Source organism: Schistocerca cancellata, chromosome 2 (assembly GCF_023864275.1).
Source record: "Schistocerca cancellata isolate TAMUIC-IGC-003103 chromosome 2, iqSchCanc2.1, whole genome shotgun sequence".
In the NCBI taxonomy this organism is placed as follows: Eukaryota; Metazoa; Arthropoda; class Insecta; order Orthoptera; family Acrididae; genus Schistocerca; species Schistocerca cancellata.
Genome location: NC_064627.1, coordinates 498,450,568 through 498,467,276, shown reverse-complemented (window position 1 = coordinate 498,467,276; position 16,709 = coordinate 498,450,568). Strand labels below are relative to the sequence as shown.

Here is a 16,709-nt window from a genome sequence, read left to right as displayed (position 1 = left end):
ACAAAGCAGAAGCACACACATCAATAACATTATGTAAAAACAGCATAGTGCACAGACAAAATGCACTTGAAAATGGGAATCATTTTCTGAAATACCAGTCTAAAATGTGAATAAGAGAAAACCGTGATTCGTAGCAGAAATGTTACTTATAACCAATCCCATTATTTTCAGCTCTTTCAGTTGTTTCCGTACACCAGGGATGCTTATTACTAAGTCGTCCATATGGGAAGTCTGTGTGATGGTCAAATAATGGTATGCTGTACTATTCTCCTAAATGCATCATTTCTTAAACATGAAATTTATAATTTCATCTCCCACTTTTCTATTTCCAACCAACACACCAGACTGGTCAACAAGTAACTGGATGGAAGCCTTAGACCCGCTTAATGACTTTACATAGGACCAGAATTTTTTGGGTTCTCAGCCAGATCTTCTGCTAAGGTATGATAGAGATAAAGTTGTATGCTTCACGCACAGATCTTTTCAAAGACGAAAGAATATGTACTAACTTTTGCCTGTCATAATTTGCTTGTTCTCTTTTGAACCGAGAGTGTGTGCGCAACAGCCTTTGCTTTCTCACCTGTTTCTGAATTACGTTGTTAAACCATGGTGGGTCTTTCCCATTCTTAATCCACTTATTAGGCACATAGTTCTCCAGATCATGATTTACAATCTTTTTAAATCTGGCCTATACTTCCTCTATGTCCATCTTACAGGAACTAAGTGATGTCAGTCCACTGTCTAACACTGTCTAACTGATATGCTAACAACTGCTTATCTTCTCTTTCTAGTAGAAACACTATCCTAAGCATCTTGATTGATTTACTAACTTTCATAATCATAGTTGCTGTACTGACATCATGATTACTAATCCCTGTTTCTGTAGAGATGGTGTTGAACCTGCCCCCTTCTAACAGCCGTGTACCGCAAGTCTCTAGAGGAATGGAAGGTTCCAAACGATTGGAAAACAGCACAGGTAGTCCCAGTCTTCAAGAAGGGTTGTTGAGCAGACGCGCAAAACTATAGACCTATATCTCTGATGTCGATCTGTTGTAGAATTTTAGACATGTTTTTTGCTCATGTATCATGTCATTCCTGGAAATCCAGAATCCACTCTGTAGGAATCAACATGGATTCCGGAAACAGCAGTCGTGTGAGGCCCAACTCACTTTATTTGTTCACGAGACCCAGAAAATATTAGATACAGGCTCCCAGGTAGATGCTATTTTCCTTGACTTCCGGAAGGCATTCGATACAGTTTCGCACTGTCGCCTGGTAAACAAATTAAGAGTCTATGGAATATCAGACCAGCTGTGTGGCTGGATTGAAGAGTTTTTAGCAAACAGAACACAGCATGTTGTTCTCAATGGAGAGACTTCTACAAACGTTAAAGTAACCTCTGGCGTGCCACAGGGGAGTGTTATGGGACCACTGCTTTTTGCAATATATATAAATGACCTAGTAGATAGTGTCGGAAGTTCCATGCGGCTTTTCGCGGATGATGCTGTAGTATACATAGAAGTTGCAGCATTAGAAAATTGTAGCGAAATGCAGGAAGATCTGCAGCAGACAGGCACTTGGTGCAGGGAGTGGCAACTGACCCTTAACATAGACAAATGTAATGTATTACGAATACATAGAAAGAAGGATCCTTTATTGTATGATTATATGATAGCGGAACAAACACTGGTAGCAGTTACTTCTGTAAAATATCTGGGAGTATGCGTGCGGAACGATTTGAAGTGGAATGATCATATAAAATTAATTGTTGGTAAGGCGGGTACCAGGATGAGAATCATTGGGAGAGTCCTTAGAAAATGTAGCCCATCAACAAAGGAGGTGGCTTACAAAACACTCGTTCGACCTATACTTGAGTATTGCTCATCAGTGTGGGATCCATACCAGATCGGGTTGACAGAGGAGATAGAGAAGATCCAAAGAAGAGCGGCGTGTTTCGTCACAGGGTTATTTGGTAAGCGTGATAGCGTTACGGAGATGTTTAGCAAACTCAAGTGGCAGACTCTGCAAGAGAGGCGCTCTGCATCACGGTGTAGCTTGCTGTCCAGGTATCGAAAGGGTGCGTTTCTGGATGAGGTATCGAATATATTGCTTCCCCCTACTTATACCTCCCGAGAAGATCACAAATGTAAAATTAGAGAGATTCGAGCACGCACGGAGGCTTTCCGGCAGTCGTTCTTCCTGTGAACCATACGCGACTGGAACAGAAATAGGGGGGTAATGACAGTGGCATGTAAAGTGCCCTCCGCCACACACCATTGGGTGGCTTGCGGAGTATAAATGTAGATATAGATAAGGTCAAGCATGTTTGTAGCTACATGATCTAAGACATTCCTGAAGTAGATACTCAAGACAGTTTTCAGGAAACTGTGGTGAAAAGCCATTCACAATGCTTTCTGTCCATAATCCCCACAATGAATCCATAGATGTCTCAGTGTATACTCGGTAGTTTTAAGTCACCTCAAACTATTATTGGATGATCTGGATATTTACATGCTCCTCACTGTACACTTTCTTTGACTGACTTTAGAACTATCACAGTGAAATCAGGTGGTTGGTAAAATCATTCAACAATTAAATTTGTTTAACTTAGATGTGTTATATGTGACCATATAATTTCACTGTCACATTCAACTTTGGCCTGAATAGACATTATTTTTGACTACTGCAATGAACACTCCCTTTCCTATGGGGCCTAATCTGTCTTTCTGATATATGTAATGCACCAAGCTAAACAGCTCAGCTTTCTACTTTGGGTTTCAGCCAGCACTCTGTACTGAGAATAATTTGAGTGAGAGAACTTTCCTGGAGGGCAGTAAATTTGGGAATTTGTTACGAATATTCTGACTGATAAAATGTCAACAGTCAAAATGTCTTTACTCTGAATGTAGTCTGTCTTCCCTTTCTGCTTATCTACTGGCGAGTGTTCATCAGAGTACATCAAACTGCCACGTAGCCTAAAAAAACCAACCATGTGCACTTTGCAAGTACACTGCTACCTGAGCAACTGCTTCCTTTGTTTAGTGCACCCCTGACCTATCAGAGTGCTCCGAAAAATTCCCACCCAATAATGCAGGACTAGAAACCTGCAGCCAAGACCATAACAAGAGTCAACAAAGCCTTTAGTTGAAATCCTTCACTTGGCTCTAAACCAAAGGACCCTGATTAACTCTGGGAACAATGCTGCATATTGTGAGTTCTGCTTGCACCCCCTTGTGTGAGGCCAGCAGCCTTCACCACGTCCACCAGCCACCTGCATGAACTTAGGATGACCTCACAGCCCATTAACAGGTATGTTGGTGTCAATGTGAGCCACAACTTTCACCAATGTGAGCCACAACTTACAGACAACTGCACCTTGCACACTTGATAGCCACAGCAAGACCACATCCACATCTTGGATGAGTTCCCACCAGCAAACATGGCGTGTGCACAAAAGCTTTCTTTCCAGCCCTGAATGCTATCTTCCTAAGGGTGCTCCATAATGCGCATCATGTTGGTGGCACCTGATATAACCAGCAAAGCCCTACCAATGTGTGCCTGCTCGGATCCTACTGAAGGAGCAGCCATCTGTCCATTCACAGTGTGAATAGGCAAAGCCAGACGGCCAGTCTCCACATTAGCCCCTCCACTTCAAGTGATGAGAATGCATTTACACCCGCTACTCACTCTGCTGTGAGGGTGGATCTACCGCCTTGAGGTACATTGGGAGTTGCCTCAGCAGCAGGGCCTATGACTGAACAAGTGACACCTGAAGTGCCAAGTGACGTGCCAGATCCTCTGACACTGCTACATTCCAAGGCAGCTGCCTGCAGGTGGCTGACAGTAGCTAAAGGCACATTCAGCTGTTTGCAGACTGCAGCCAGCTCATCCTGCATCCACACACAGCATGCATATTTCCTATTCGTGCTAGCCAGACTAACTGAAGAAGTGAACTATAAATGCAGACAGAAATCAAACAATGGAAAATCCAGGATGTGTCTATTGTTGATAAGCTTTAAGTGTGAAAATCTTTTTGTTATGCCTATCTGCGACTCAGCATCTCTGCTACATGGTGAGTAACAACTTTACTTCTCATTATATTAAAGCCGACAGAAATCTAGATATGCAACTTGCTACCATCCTTATGTGTCACAAATGGACATTGATGCCATAATGAGTTATGTAGCTGGCTGTTCAGAAGAAATGAAAACTCCACTACACAATTCCTGAATATACACTTACAGTTAAAAACATGATGTTAAACCTCTTTAACTAGAGAAACATGAACAAAATTTAAGAAATAATATACTACTAGTAAAACACAGGAAAAGCTAAATATGTAACTTGTCACTCTGGAGTGTGAATAGGCAACAGCAGAGAGCCTGATTCACTTGCTTACAAAATGAATGCTTGTCCTTTGACTTAGGCCGCAGAGCATGTTCGGAAACCGAGTGCTGAGTGTTTCCATTCTCTTCTATGCTCAGTCTTGGACTCAGCCAGTTTAGAAATAGCAATTCCTATGTAAATTGCTGTGCAGTGGGCAGAAGTTAGTTGATGCACAATTTCACAAGTTGCTCTGCCCAGGGTACTGTAAGATTTAACAATGGTGGAACTGGAGTAGGTGGTAGCAGGAGGGTGCCTGCAGGTTTTACAATGGGGATGAATGTTTGGGTAGGAACCATAGGGTAGTGATAATGATTTGGGAATGCCATATGGTTCAACTAGGAAATTACAGAGATTGGGAGGGCAATGTAATATGACAGTGGGTGGAGTGGGAGGATATCAAGACAGAGAGGAGCCTGTTTTAGGGATCTATTTGAGAAAGTCATAGGTTTAGCAGTGTAATTTGTTGCGTATTCAAGCCCTGGCTAACAATATGGAGGGGATGCTACTGTAAATAGAAGGAGCTACATCACACCTACTGTGGCTGGAAGGTGCTACAACATGACCAGGAAGCTGTAGCTTCAATTCTACAGTACCTTTCCCCGAATGATACAACATCTAGTGTCCCAAAAACAAGGTAACTGCATTTACGGTGGAGGTGAACAACCTGTGATGTACTAAAATGTAGGTGGGGTGGGGTGGGGTGGGGGGTGGGGGAGAAGAAGGGGTCAAATTGTTCTGCATCGTGTCACACTGCGCTATATTATGTATGGAGCAGATAATCATTCTGTTGCTCTCTTATAACCCCTTGTCTTGGTATCTAGCAAAATATCACCACTTTCCAAAGGGACACCTGTCCAGCCAACAGATTCATGTAAGTGCTGTTTTCACTGTTTGGGCAAAGGATTCTTTGGTTTTTAACTTCCGCTAAGTAGTGATCACAATGGCTATACATCACTTTTTTTTGCTTCATGAACACTCTTCCCTGACATCAAAATAAGGAATACAGCTATTAGCTGGTCCCAGGATTTTCACCACACATCAGAACCACGGGCCAGTTCTGCGTATATCTCTGACGGATCTGGTTTGCCAATCTGAGACCTAACATTTCCCACTAATGTGCAGACCCTGCCCATTGGATTTAGCTATACGGTCTGCCCACATGTCAGGTCCATTCACGTATGGGGAAAAATTGGCATATTTTTGTGGTTTATCCATGCAACCAGAACTGCTGTGCATGTGCAACAGCATGGGCAACGCATTTCTGGAGTTGTGGCAGTGTCTCACCACCAGTGCATTGGACAGTGTAGGATTTTATTATTTTTAGCACATTTTTGCATTTTAAAAATGGTTTATATCTTCGAGGTAAACTACAGGTGATGCTAGGAAAAAGATCACGGCAGTCGCCAGATGTATGGGCCTTTGTAAAGTACAGTAATCTGTAACACAAGTAAAATAATGAACATAACACAGTTATAGGTAATAGCCTACAATAATGAACATAGTACAAGCAACATTTTACAAGCACTCATGATAGAGTTAGTTTATACAACTCATCCCCCTGAACCCTTTCATGCTTGTTTCAAGAGACCTACACTCCCTTACTGAGATTATTTCTGAAATTACCGAAAGTACTTTAAATCCATCTTTGCAACTACACCAAAATGCATACTTTTTTCACCAAATGCATTGTGTTTTATTAAAATTAAGCCTGATCGGTGTCCTGTAATGATACATATTTACAATCTGGCTTGCTTTCTGAAACTAAAAATAGTTTGTTACAAATGATGTCTATATTACTTAAGCTATCTTATGTCCAATTTTCACTCACATCAGGAACTACTATCTGCTCACATGTTTTTGAGGTATTCCTTATTTGATAGTGTTATTAGTTTTTATAACACTTTGGTCCACAGTTGGACTACTGTCTAGAAATGTTTCAACCATCTCTTTGTATGCCCCACTTTTTTACATTCTTGTTTGTGTAATGTTCGTGTGACAATTTTTTTTTTTTTTTTTTTTTTTTTTTTTTTTTTTACAAACAAGGTATTTCACAGTAGAGTTGTACAAGTTTTTTCAATTTGGTCATTAGTCCACCCCTATTTTATTCTTGTAGCAACTAAAACTTCCTGTCACCTAAAAACCACTCATTCAAAAGTGATGAATTTTGAGTTGCACCTACTTTTCTCTGGCTGCCATATTAAAATTTACTTCTTTTAGTAAAACAAAACATCATCACCTCACTAACATCCCAATGCAATTGAAACTGCAATGGAATATTGAAACACTGGTTCATGTAACAAGGAACTGAGGACAAATCTGGTCAAACGTTTATGAAAAACACATTCATGGTATAAAAAAGTGTAATTTCTTTACTTATCTTGTTGCAAAGCCACACTAATTCACATTTCACCAGCTATATATTACTCTTAAAAATCACATCATTCCATTGAAAAAGTATGCAGTTACTCATATGTCGTGGCAGATAAAAGTTAGGCTTGTTTACCATACGGCAAAATACACTGAGCTGACCAAAGTCATTGGACAGCGATATGCACATATACAGAAGGCAGTAATATTGCTTAAATAAGGTATAAAAGGGCAGTGCATTGGCGGAGCTGTCATTCGTACTCAGGTGATTTATGTGAAAAGGTTTCTGATGTGATTGTGGCCACACAGTGGCAATTAGCAGACTTTGAACATGGAATGGTAGTCTGCGGTAGAGGCATGGGACATCCCATTTCGGAAATTATTAGGGGATTCCACATTTCAGGCACTGCCTCTCACCAGGGGCAATGCAGTGGCCAACAGCTTTCACTTAACAACCAACAGTAGCGGCATTTGTGCACAGCTGTCAGTGCTAACAGACAAGCAACACTGCATGAAATAAGTGCAGAAATCAATGTGGGGCATATGATGAAGGTACCCGTTAGGACGATGCAGCGGAATCTGCCATTAATGGGCTACAGCAGCAGGCAACCGACACGAGTGCCTCGGCTAACAGCACATCATTGCCTGCAGCACCTCTCCTGGGCTTGTGATCATATTGGTTGGACCCTACATGACTGGAAAACAGTGGCCTGGTCAGAAGAATCCCAATTTCAGTTGATAAGAGCTGACAGTAGGGTTCAAGTGTGATGCAGACCCCATAAGACCTTGGACCCAATTTGCCAACAAGGCATTGTGCAAGCTGGTGGTAGCTCCATAATGGTGTGGGCTGTGTTTACATGGAATGGACTGGGGCCTCTGATCCAACTGAACCGATCACTGACTTCAAATGTTTATGTTTGGCTACTCTGCACCCATTTGTGGACTGTTTGCAGCCATTCATGTTCCCAAACAACAATGGAAGTTTTATGGATGGTAATGCACTGTGTCATGGGGCGAAAATTGACCGTGACTGGTTTGAAGAACATTCTGAACAATTTCTGGGGAATGACTGGCCACACAGGTTGACCAGCATAAATCTCATCAAACTTTTATGAGATGTAACAAGAGGTCAATTTGTGCAAAAAATCCTGCACAGGTTCAAAAATGGCTCTGAGCACTATGGGACTTAACATCTGAGGTCATCAGTCCCCTAGAACTTAGAACTACTTAAACCTAACTAACCTAAGTACATCACACACATCCATGCCCAAGGCAGGATTCGAACCTGCGACCGTATGAGCAGCGCGGTTCCAGACTGAAGCGCCTAGAACCGCTCAGCCACAGGGGCCGGCGCCTGCACAGGTGACACTTTCACAATTATGGACGGCTATAGAGGAAGCATGGCTCCATATTTCTGTAGGGCATTTACAACAACTTGTTGAGTCCATGCCACGTTGAGATGCTATGCTACACCCGCCAAAAGGAGGTCCGACATGATATTACAAGGTATCCAGTGACTTTCGTCACATCAGCATATTCCACTATTTCAAATACTGAAATGAGATTTTGGCAATTGATAGCATGTGAATTGTTTGACAGATTTGAGGGGTGTTATGAGTATTTCATTCTAGCTTTACCACTGCCAAGTGCGATCATATATACGTACGCTACATAAAATGAATTTCCTCATGACCGGTGACAGATAGAGGTCTCCTCCCAAGCCAAAAGAAAAAATATGTATGTTTGCTAGATGTTATACGCTCCAAATGCAAGTTAATAGTGACCCCTAGTTTTCAATGCAAACTTTTTGAATTTCTGGCAGTGTGTTACTCACACACGAAATCTCACAATAACTCTGACCATTAGTGGAGTGATGGGCACTTCACCAGGAAGTGGACAGTTCACCAAAAATTAATGCATTTGGCTGAACGAGGCCCACTGAAAAAATTCACCTGTGTGTGTACCTGCTTAGAGGCTGGATCAGCAGTTCCCAGAACTGCTGGTAATCATCTCAAGGTTGTGCTCCACTAATGCACAGGCAGGGATTTTTGGTCTTCAAGTACCCATCAGAATTGCATTTGCAGCCCCCCCTCTAACACACACACACACACACACACACACACACACACACACGTGCGATAATTAATACTAACAAACAATTTGACGTTCTTACATTAATGCTAGCATCAATATTCTAATAACTGTATGGCAATCTGAAAGATACTACTATTTACTTATTAGAAATGCACACAAAATAACTGCAAATCTGACCATTTAAAAGCATGCTACTGAAGGACTGGCATACCTGATGGTGAAGGTAGGTGGCGCATACTGCTTGTGCCTGGAGATGGTGCTCTTCTTGGAGGAGTCGCTCTGCCCAAACCAGAGTCTGTATCTGTGTAACGATAGACCATGCTATCCTGATCTGTGCTTGAACCTATATTATAAAAGTAGAGAAACAGCTGAAGGCATAACAAAATCATATTTTCTGGAATTAACCAGATGAAAGAAAATTTGAAGCAGCAAGTACAAGACTGACATGTTATAAAACCACTGTAACACAGTTCATAAAGGTGTCCATTTTTCTGTACTTGTTCTACTTTAAAGATCACTAACTTGATGATTCTTTTTTAAGTCAGATGATGGAGGCTACTGGAATAATGTATGTCCAACACCTCCAATTGAACTACAATTTATCTCTCAGCCAAAAACAGAAATTTACAGTAATGGATGAGATAATTCTAGACAAATAAAATATATGGAGAAAAAAGTCAGATGCAGGCAGAGTTTCAGTTGACACCAATGTATTTCTTATTTGCTATGATTATGACGAGAAAGAATTAATATGAAATATCCCATCACAAGCTACTGAATTTGGTAAGTTGGATATCCAGAGTGTTTACTTTTACTAATTTTGTCTCAATTATTTTATTTTGTGCTTTTACCTTTTCATTTTCATCCTATCCTAACCTATATCTCCCCCCCTTTCTCATATCCCCCTTTCCTCCCACACTGCCACCAAGCTCTCTATTGTTCTATTTGGGAGGAGCCTAAAGGATTTGTTGATGGCCACTTTCTCCTACTCCACTGAAGAGTTTGTGTATATTTTACCAATAATATCAAGTAACACAGATATTAGTACAACAGGAATTCTGCACAAATACAATACCTCTCAGTGCAATGAATATTTACATGTTTTGTGACAAGTCATTTATCATCTTCTAACTGCATATATAAACTTCTACAGAGCCATGAGGATCGTTGTACTCTTTGGAAGGTACATTAGCCTACTTGTTTTTCTTTGTAAATATTTATTGTGTATTATTCTTTCTCTGACACATGCTGCACTCTGGAGGATCTCCTCATTATCGATCCATTGGATCAAAAAGTAATTCTAATCCGAACTATACATTTCACTATCTTTACTTCTCCTTCTGACATCGTTAACTCTCAAGTGAAGCTGGCACAGTGCTTACCAATGTACACTGCTAGCCATTAGAACTGCAGCATCAGAAAGAATAGCAAATAAAAACATGTTACTTATTGTGCTCACACAGTATATAAGAATAATACATTATTGCATTTAGGGGCACACAGGATGTGAAATTTAGTACCCAGAGCTGACATCTCTGAAAGAAAGAGTGGCATTGAGACCAACTGAGATTGGATGATAAATACAGTTAGTCCTTCATGATGTTTCAGCTCTATACTAAAACCCACAAATCTTAGTGGCTGGTGGGTAGTGGAGTGCCAATCTTTTAGTAATCCATGACCAGATGCTTCCAGTCATTGAAATATCCGGCAACAGCCCACACACCCTGTCTTGAGTGGGTCATGGCAGCACAGGCAGCATGCGATCTTGCATCTCTTTCTTCATAAATAATGCCATGAAGACCTTGAAGACAGGGTGGAGCATAAGCCTTACCACATCAGAACTGTAATGACAGCTGTCAAATTAATGGCAATGCACCCCACACCATCATGAGACATATTGCGATCGTATAATCATGACAAATGCGATCTGACAACATTCAGTCTCCTTGGAAAATCCACATGGAGACATCTTGATGCTGTTTATGGAATTGGGACACATCTGTCAAAGCTATGTGATGCCACTCCAGTGACCAGTGTTGTTATTGGATGCACCATTCTTGGGACACTTGTCTCTGATCCTATGTCATAGGAAGCTGCAATGCTGGCATTCTGTAGTGCTCACATTGATCACGTGGTGTGATGTGGATGTATGGTCCCGCATACTTAAGCAAACTGTAAGTCTGTTCCTTGAGCTCTAGTCTTGTATGGTTCTCTTGAACCCATCAGTTCCATATTCACAGGACAGGCATGGGATCCTGACAAAAATGAGAAACAATGTAGTGGAATGATAAACTGCAGTCTTGATAGACCACAATGGTGACTGTGTCAAATTCCAACACATGTTAGGAGGTAATTCTCTTTCTTATATGAAGCATAGCACTATCTCATCACATACAATCAATATTCAAATGCAATTTCTAGATGAGAAATAAAGTGCATAATCTTTCCACATTTACGTACCCAAGCATGTGGCACACTGCATGTCAGTTTGACATTTGTTCCATACTACCTTCGTGTTATTGTAATTTTCATGGCCAGTAGTGTAATATTTCTGAACTCCTGCTCTCTCTGACACATCCCCCTTCATCTTCGTGCTCTCGTCCTCACTACAGGTGGGTAACTCTTACCCTGTGGTCAGAGTGATTTGCCCTTCATTTTTAACCTTCCCCAGCCTATCCTCCTCTCCTGTCCAAGAAAGGAATTAATAATTCTTAAGGCTAGGCTAGTATAGTGTATTTATTGGCAGTACTAAATGTTTTGCCTCCTGATAGTAAGTACTAGCCCACAATGCTGTCTCATAATTTATTATAATACAGTTCACTGGATGCCAACATTGTCAGCTTACAACCCTCCTGAAATATGTTCCCATGGGGCATGCTACAGGAACTTTAGCCTTGTTTTTGTGGATTAAAACCCATATGAACAAAGCATCATGGCAAATCCTATGATGCCACTGGCAACCTCATATTAAAGCAGTTTGATTTCCAGTCAAGAGTTTGCCTCCACCATGTCAAAATCAGGTTGAGTGATAAAATTACAAGAGTGTGAAATTGTGCCCCCCCCCCCACCCCCCCTCAATATTTCTATCTCAATTCCAGCTGCTTTCTCACATAAATTAATCCCCTTATCATTTTAATTGAATCAGCTGCGGCTACCTGGTGAAACATTGTAAACTAACTAAACAAACACTGTTTTTTTGCCTTGTTTCACAAATTTTATTACGGTTACTGTATAACCCAGGTTTCCAGCTATAAGCCCATTTTCAAGTACAATACTGATTCCAAAGAAGTACTTTAAAATGTGCTTGTAACTCTAAACCTAGGATTGTGCAGTAAACATACTAAAATTTGTGAAACAAGGCAAAAAAACAGTGTTTCTTTAATTATCCCTTTATCTCTGTACAACATAACAAACAAAGCTCTTGATACCTAATTATTATACGCTATTACCAATGAGTTTAATTCAAATTCTCTGGCAGTGAGACAGATATTGTCACTCATTATTTGGATGCTGCACATACAGGGTGTATACACAGACAAGGAAAAAAGATTCTCGGATTTCCTGGTTAAAAATACACTTTCTCCCAGGTGAAAAAACACTTTCTGTGTTACGTGACAGTATATTTTCCCTTGGAACTGCAAAACTTATCAATCCTTTGAATGGTTATGGTTATGGTTTTACACACGGGAGTAGAACTTCCCGGCACTTTAGAAAATGAAACTTAGGGAGAAAGACACATTTTGGAAATATCTTTAATGTGCAGCAACATACATACTGTGTATTTTCATATTATGAAAGTATACATTGGAATTCCACCAAGCACCGCACGTTACTTTTGAATAATTGAAATTGAGATTGCAAAGCACTTTTGTAAGCCAGTCATAGCTCATGTCACGTGATCTCGCCAGCCGGTGACAGCAGATATTCAGAGCATAGGACATGTGATGTTGTCAGCTAACAGAAACATCACTGTTAAGTAGCACGAACACACAAACAGGGAAAGTTAATAGTTTAAATTAATATACATAGTTTTGTTACAAGAAAAGCAAAGCTTTCACATATAAAATTGGTCTCTAAGGTTATAAGCTGCAAGAGGAGCTAAGCTCTCGCATATAATGTTGATCTTTTTTGCGTGTGTTACAGTTTAAGATATATCACACAAATGTGCCAGTAAAATTTTCAATAATGACATAAATGTCTAATCTTCAGGGTTCGAAATTCTTCTAAATGGCTCGTCATCAAAGAGTTGATTTTTAAATGAGAGTAAAACACTCCTTGATTTAAGAAATTCATGGTATATTCTCACACATAGTTTAACTTACGTAAAAGGATATTTACTTTGAAAATAACGCTTTTCAAACCACAGTTCACAATATTTTCCCGCGACCTGTTAGAAATAGGTTCGTTTCAGCAGTTGCCAGAGAGCGCAGATAACAGGCGCCACCGCGCTTGTGCAGCTACCATGACGTAGGAAGCCTGGATGTATGCACGTGTAAAACATTAAAAGATCATACATTATGTCATAAAAGAAACAAGACATCAGAGGATACTGCAAGAGCTTCAGAATTTCGTGAACCATACTAAAATGTGCACATTTAAAGTGCATACTTAAAGTGCACATTCGTATGTCCAGATTCCCAATGAAGTAGACCTCGACCTGATATTAAGCTTTTCAGTGTGGTTTTCGCGATGTAAATTTTCTTGGAGCACCAGTACTGTATTATATCATGTTCAGTTCTTTATTGTGGCATAATGCCATATGTGCTAGAAGATTAGAAAACATGCACTTGAAATGCAGGAAACTGTTGAAACTAGCCAGTACTGTGAAATTAAACACTTCGTTTCAAATACATTGACTGTCTCTCCGGAAAAGGTTAATAAAAGTCAAATTTCTTTAGCAAACAGACAAAAATAACTTCATTGCTCTGCAAGGCAATTAATGTTAGACTGTCAGAAAGGTGGAAATAAAATATAATCTGAAACTAATAACATATTTTAGCCTCCCATAATTATGTGAATGTATTTTAATTTACTTGATAGCTCCGGGCCACAGATATCCGTTTTGTTTTCATTTGACGTGAGAGTGAACGAGGGGGAAACAGCAAAATCACTAAATGTAAACACGGGTCATGTGGAGACTACCCACTATAACTCAGACTGCTCTGTGCATCAGCCCTGGCTCTACGATATTTGCCAACTGGGTCAATACTAAAAAAATCGACTTTTCAAAAATATGTTCATCTTGTTGCACACATCTTTCTGAAAAGTCTGAAACATGAAACATAAAACATGTGTGTTCAAGGAAATGTATGACATGTTATTTGGTTTTAAATGTGCCAACATGCAGCGCCACGCCTCTTCATACGGCATTTTCTATAGCATGTCACTGTATTTCGCTCTGTGGAATTGAAATGTGTATGTTTTGAAATGGATGCCATCAAACCTACAGAGGACAGTGGAAATTAAAATGTCCTGTGGTGCCTCTCCTGCTCCTAGTCAGCCCGTTTGACAGCCTGCTTTTCTTTTTAAAAAAAAAAAAAAAAAAAAAAAAAAAAAAAAAATTTCTTGAAAAATATCGCAATTAATAGCAAATGGGATTAATTTTAATCGGGAGAACAAGAACTCTTCAGAAAATTTGCCCTCTTTATTGTCTATTAGCTAATAACTTGCTGTTTTGTGTGACATAAAATTAAATATAGGATACATAAAACCAATAAAGACAAGAGACAAGCAAGAAAGTACACATTTCTTCAATCCTTAGCTCCTAGCATTTTTTCCTCTCTAATCTTGCTACAGCTTTACATGGCATGCATTCCTTTCTGCGAAAGAATCTATTACCTCATCGAAGTTCGTCAAACGTTTTGCTACATGAAAAATCGTAATGTCGTCATCTAATACTGAAAAAGCTGTTAATACAAATAATACCCAAGATGACCTGATTACGTCTATTTTGTCACTGTCTGCTAGATAAAACAAAATAGGCCTTTCTAATATTGCAGCAATTTTGTAACACACACCACACAAACAAGACTGTTTTGGCACAAATGGTCATTTTTATAATACGACAGAATACAATTCACGAAGTACCAATATCAAATGCCTATTAGGCCTACTACAAGCAAGAAGCTTTATGTTAGGAAATAGTTTCACATTTCATTCATATGCACCAGCTTCTCAAGCACTAGATCGAAAAGTAGTATTATGAAATTTTTATATAAATTTGGAATTGTCTTATTCTTCCATAATTTGTGCGATGTCCCCGTTTCTTCTCCTTCCTCGTTCTAACAATCTTGCCATCAAGAATTCTGTAGCTGTTCCTGCCATTGTCAAAATTTGACGCCAATTAACTTCACAATCTGCCAGAATCACAGGTTTATTTATCCTGCAATTATTCTCCGGTTAGGCATTGTTACATGTCTGTACGGCACATTTTCCATGTTACTTCCAGAATAGAACTTAAGCAGCTGCTAGTCGGGGATTGTAACACTGGTCCTTACTAGTGTAATGATCTGGCCAAAAATTTTATGTCAAAATTTCATTTTCTTGTATACACCGAGAAGATAATACATGATCTTTCTCACCTGTTATTCCTATTTGTCATTTATTTCCACTCTGGTTGTCTGAATCTATGGATTTCGCTAGTAATTATAACAATGCTGAACATTTGCAAACCCAATCAACCACATAATTAGACCAATTGACGTTCGTCCATTCGTCTTTACTCCGCTCAGCTCGTATAGCCCCATCCCCTTTTTGTCTGCGGAAAGTTTATTTCTAGATGCGACGAGGATTCCCCGACAGACATCACATACACTATGCACGCATTTAAAAATCAACTTATGATTCATTCAGAAATCAGCTTAAAATGTGTTCAAAAATGTTCAAAAACCTACGGGGATGCGTTTCAAAATCATATGAAAAATCTATGGACCAACGTGCGCTGTATGCTAGGCACTTTGTGAAACAAGTTTTTTTTTCCCGACAAGGATATGAATTTGGCATCCTCTTTTTCCCAGTAGCATGTAGCTGCTTGCTGCGACTGCTTGCACAGCCAACAGCCACATTCCTGTAGCCAGAAGCGGGAGAATCTACAACTCAAACGAGACTCAACTGGGCATGTACATGAGCCCACTTGTAACTGCTACAATGAATCTAATGCAAACAGTTGTGATTTCACGCTCATCGGAGGCAATTTGTTGTTATGAAGCATTGCATAGTCTTCCAAAGGGCTTTGACACATTTTGCTGTTGGCAGACACTTGCATGAGCACTGTTTACTGTTGTGTACGGTGCATTTCCTGTGCAATTTACGTTATTTTCGTTTTTTTCTCTTGTTTATGTTTTATTGTTGAAGTATTATTCTGCAGTATGGAGGTACAGTAATATCCTTTGGTAGAGTATCGGTTCTTACCAGTCAAAATTACAAAAATTTAACAGAAAACTAAAACAATGAAAAATTCCCCAGGTTTTTCCCGCATCTCCCGGTTGACCCTGATATACAATACAGTTAGTCAAAACTGATTTTATTATTTGGTAACAGAATGATTTTCTTAGTGTTTATAGAGGCACTACAGTATATTTTCATCCCTTACCTAAAACTGACTCTTCATAACTGTGTTTTTTATGTTAATGAATCATGGAATCAAGTAGTACATTAGTCTAGTCAACTCCTTTGGACCTAGTTGACCAGTACATTGCAGACCTGATGTAGCGGTAAATTCTACTTGGCCATGACAAAATACACAACAATAAATAATCTTCATCAAAATATTCTTATACTAGTAAAGCTATTTACAAAGGTTCTGGATTATGCGTGTACTCTCCTCATAAATAAACTGACTGCAATGCAACAAATTAATCCAT

At 39.7% G+C, this 16,709-nt stretch overlaps 1 protein-coding gene across 3 annotated transcripts in view; it reads right to left on the bottom strand.

Annotated features, from left to right (window-relative positions):
* The window catches only part of LOC126162039 (patronin), a 445,213-nt gene that overhangs the window by 30,230 nt on the left and 398,274 nt on the right, over positions 1-16,709 (bottom strand). For 2 of the 3 annotated variants that reach the window (XM_049918266.1, XM_049918267.1), the window contains one exon: positions 9,059-9,190. In XM_049918266.1, coding sequence (XP_049774223.1) covers positions 9,059-9,190 — 132 coding nt within the window. The remainder of the gene's footprint in view (positions 1-9,058; positions 9,191-16,709) is intronic. The other variant, XM_049918268.1, reaches the window with a different exon arrangement.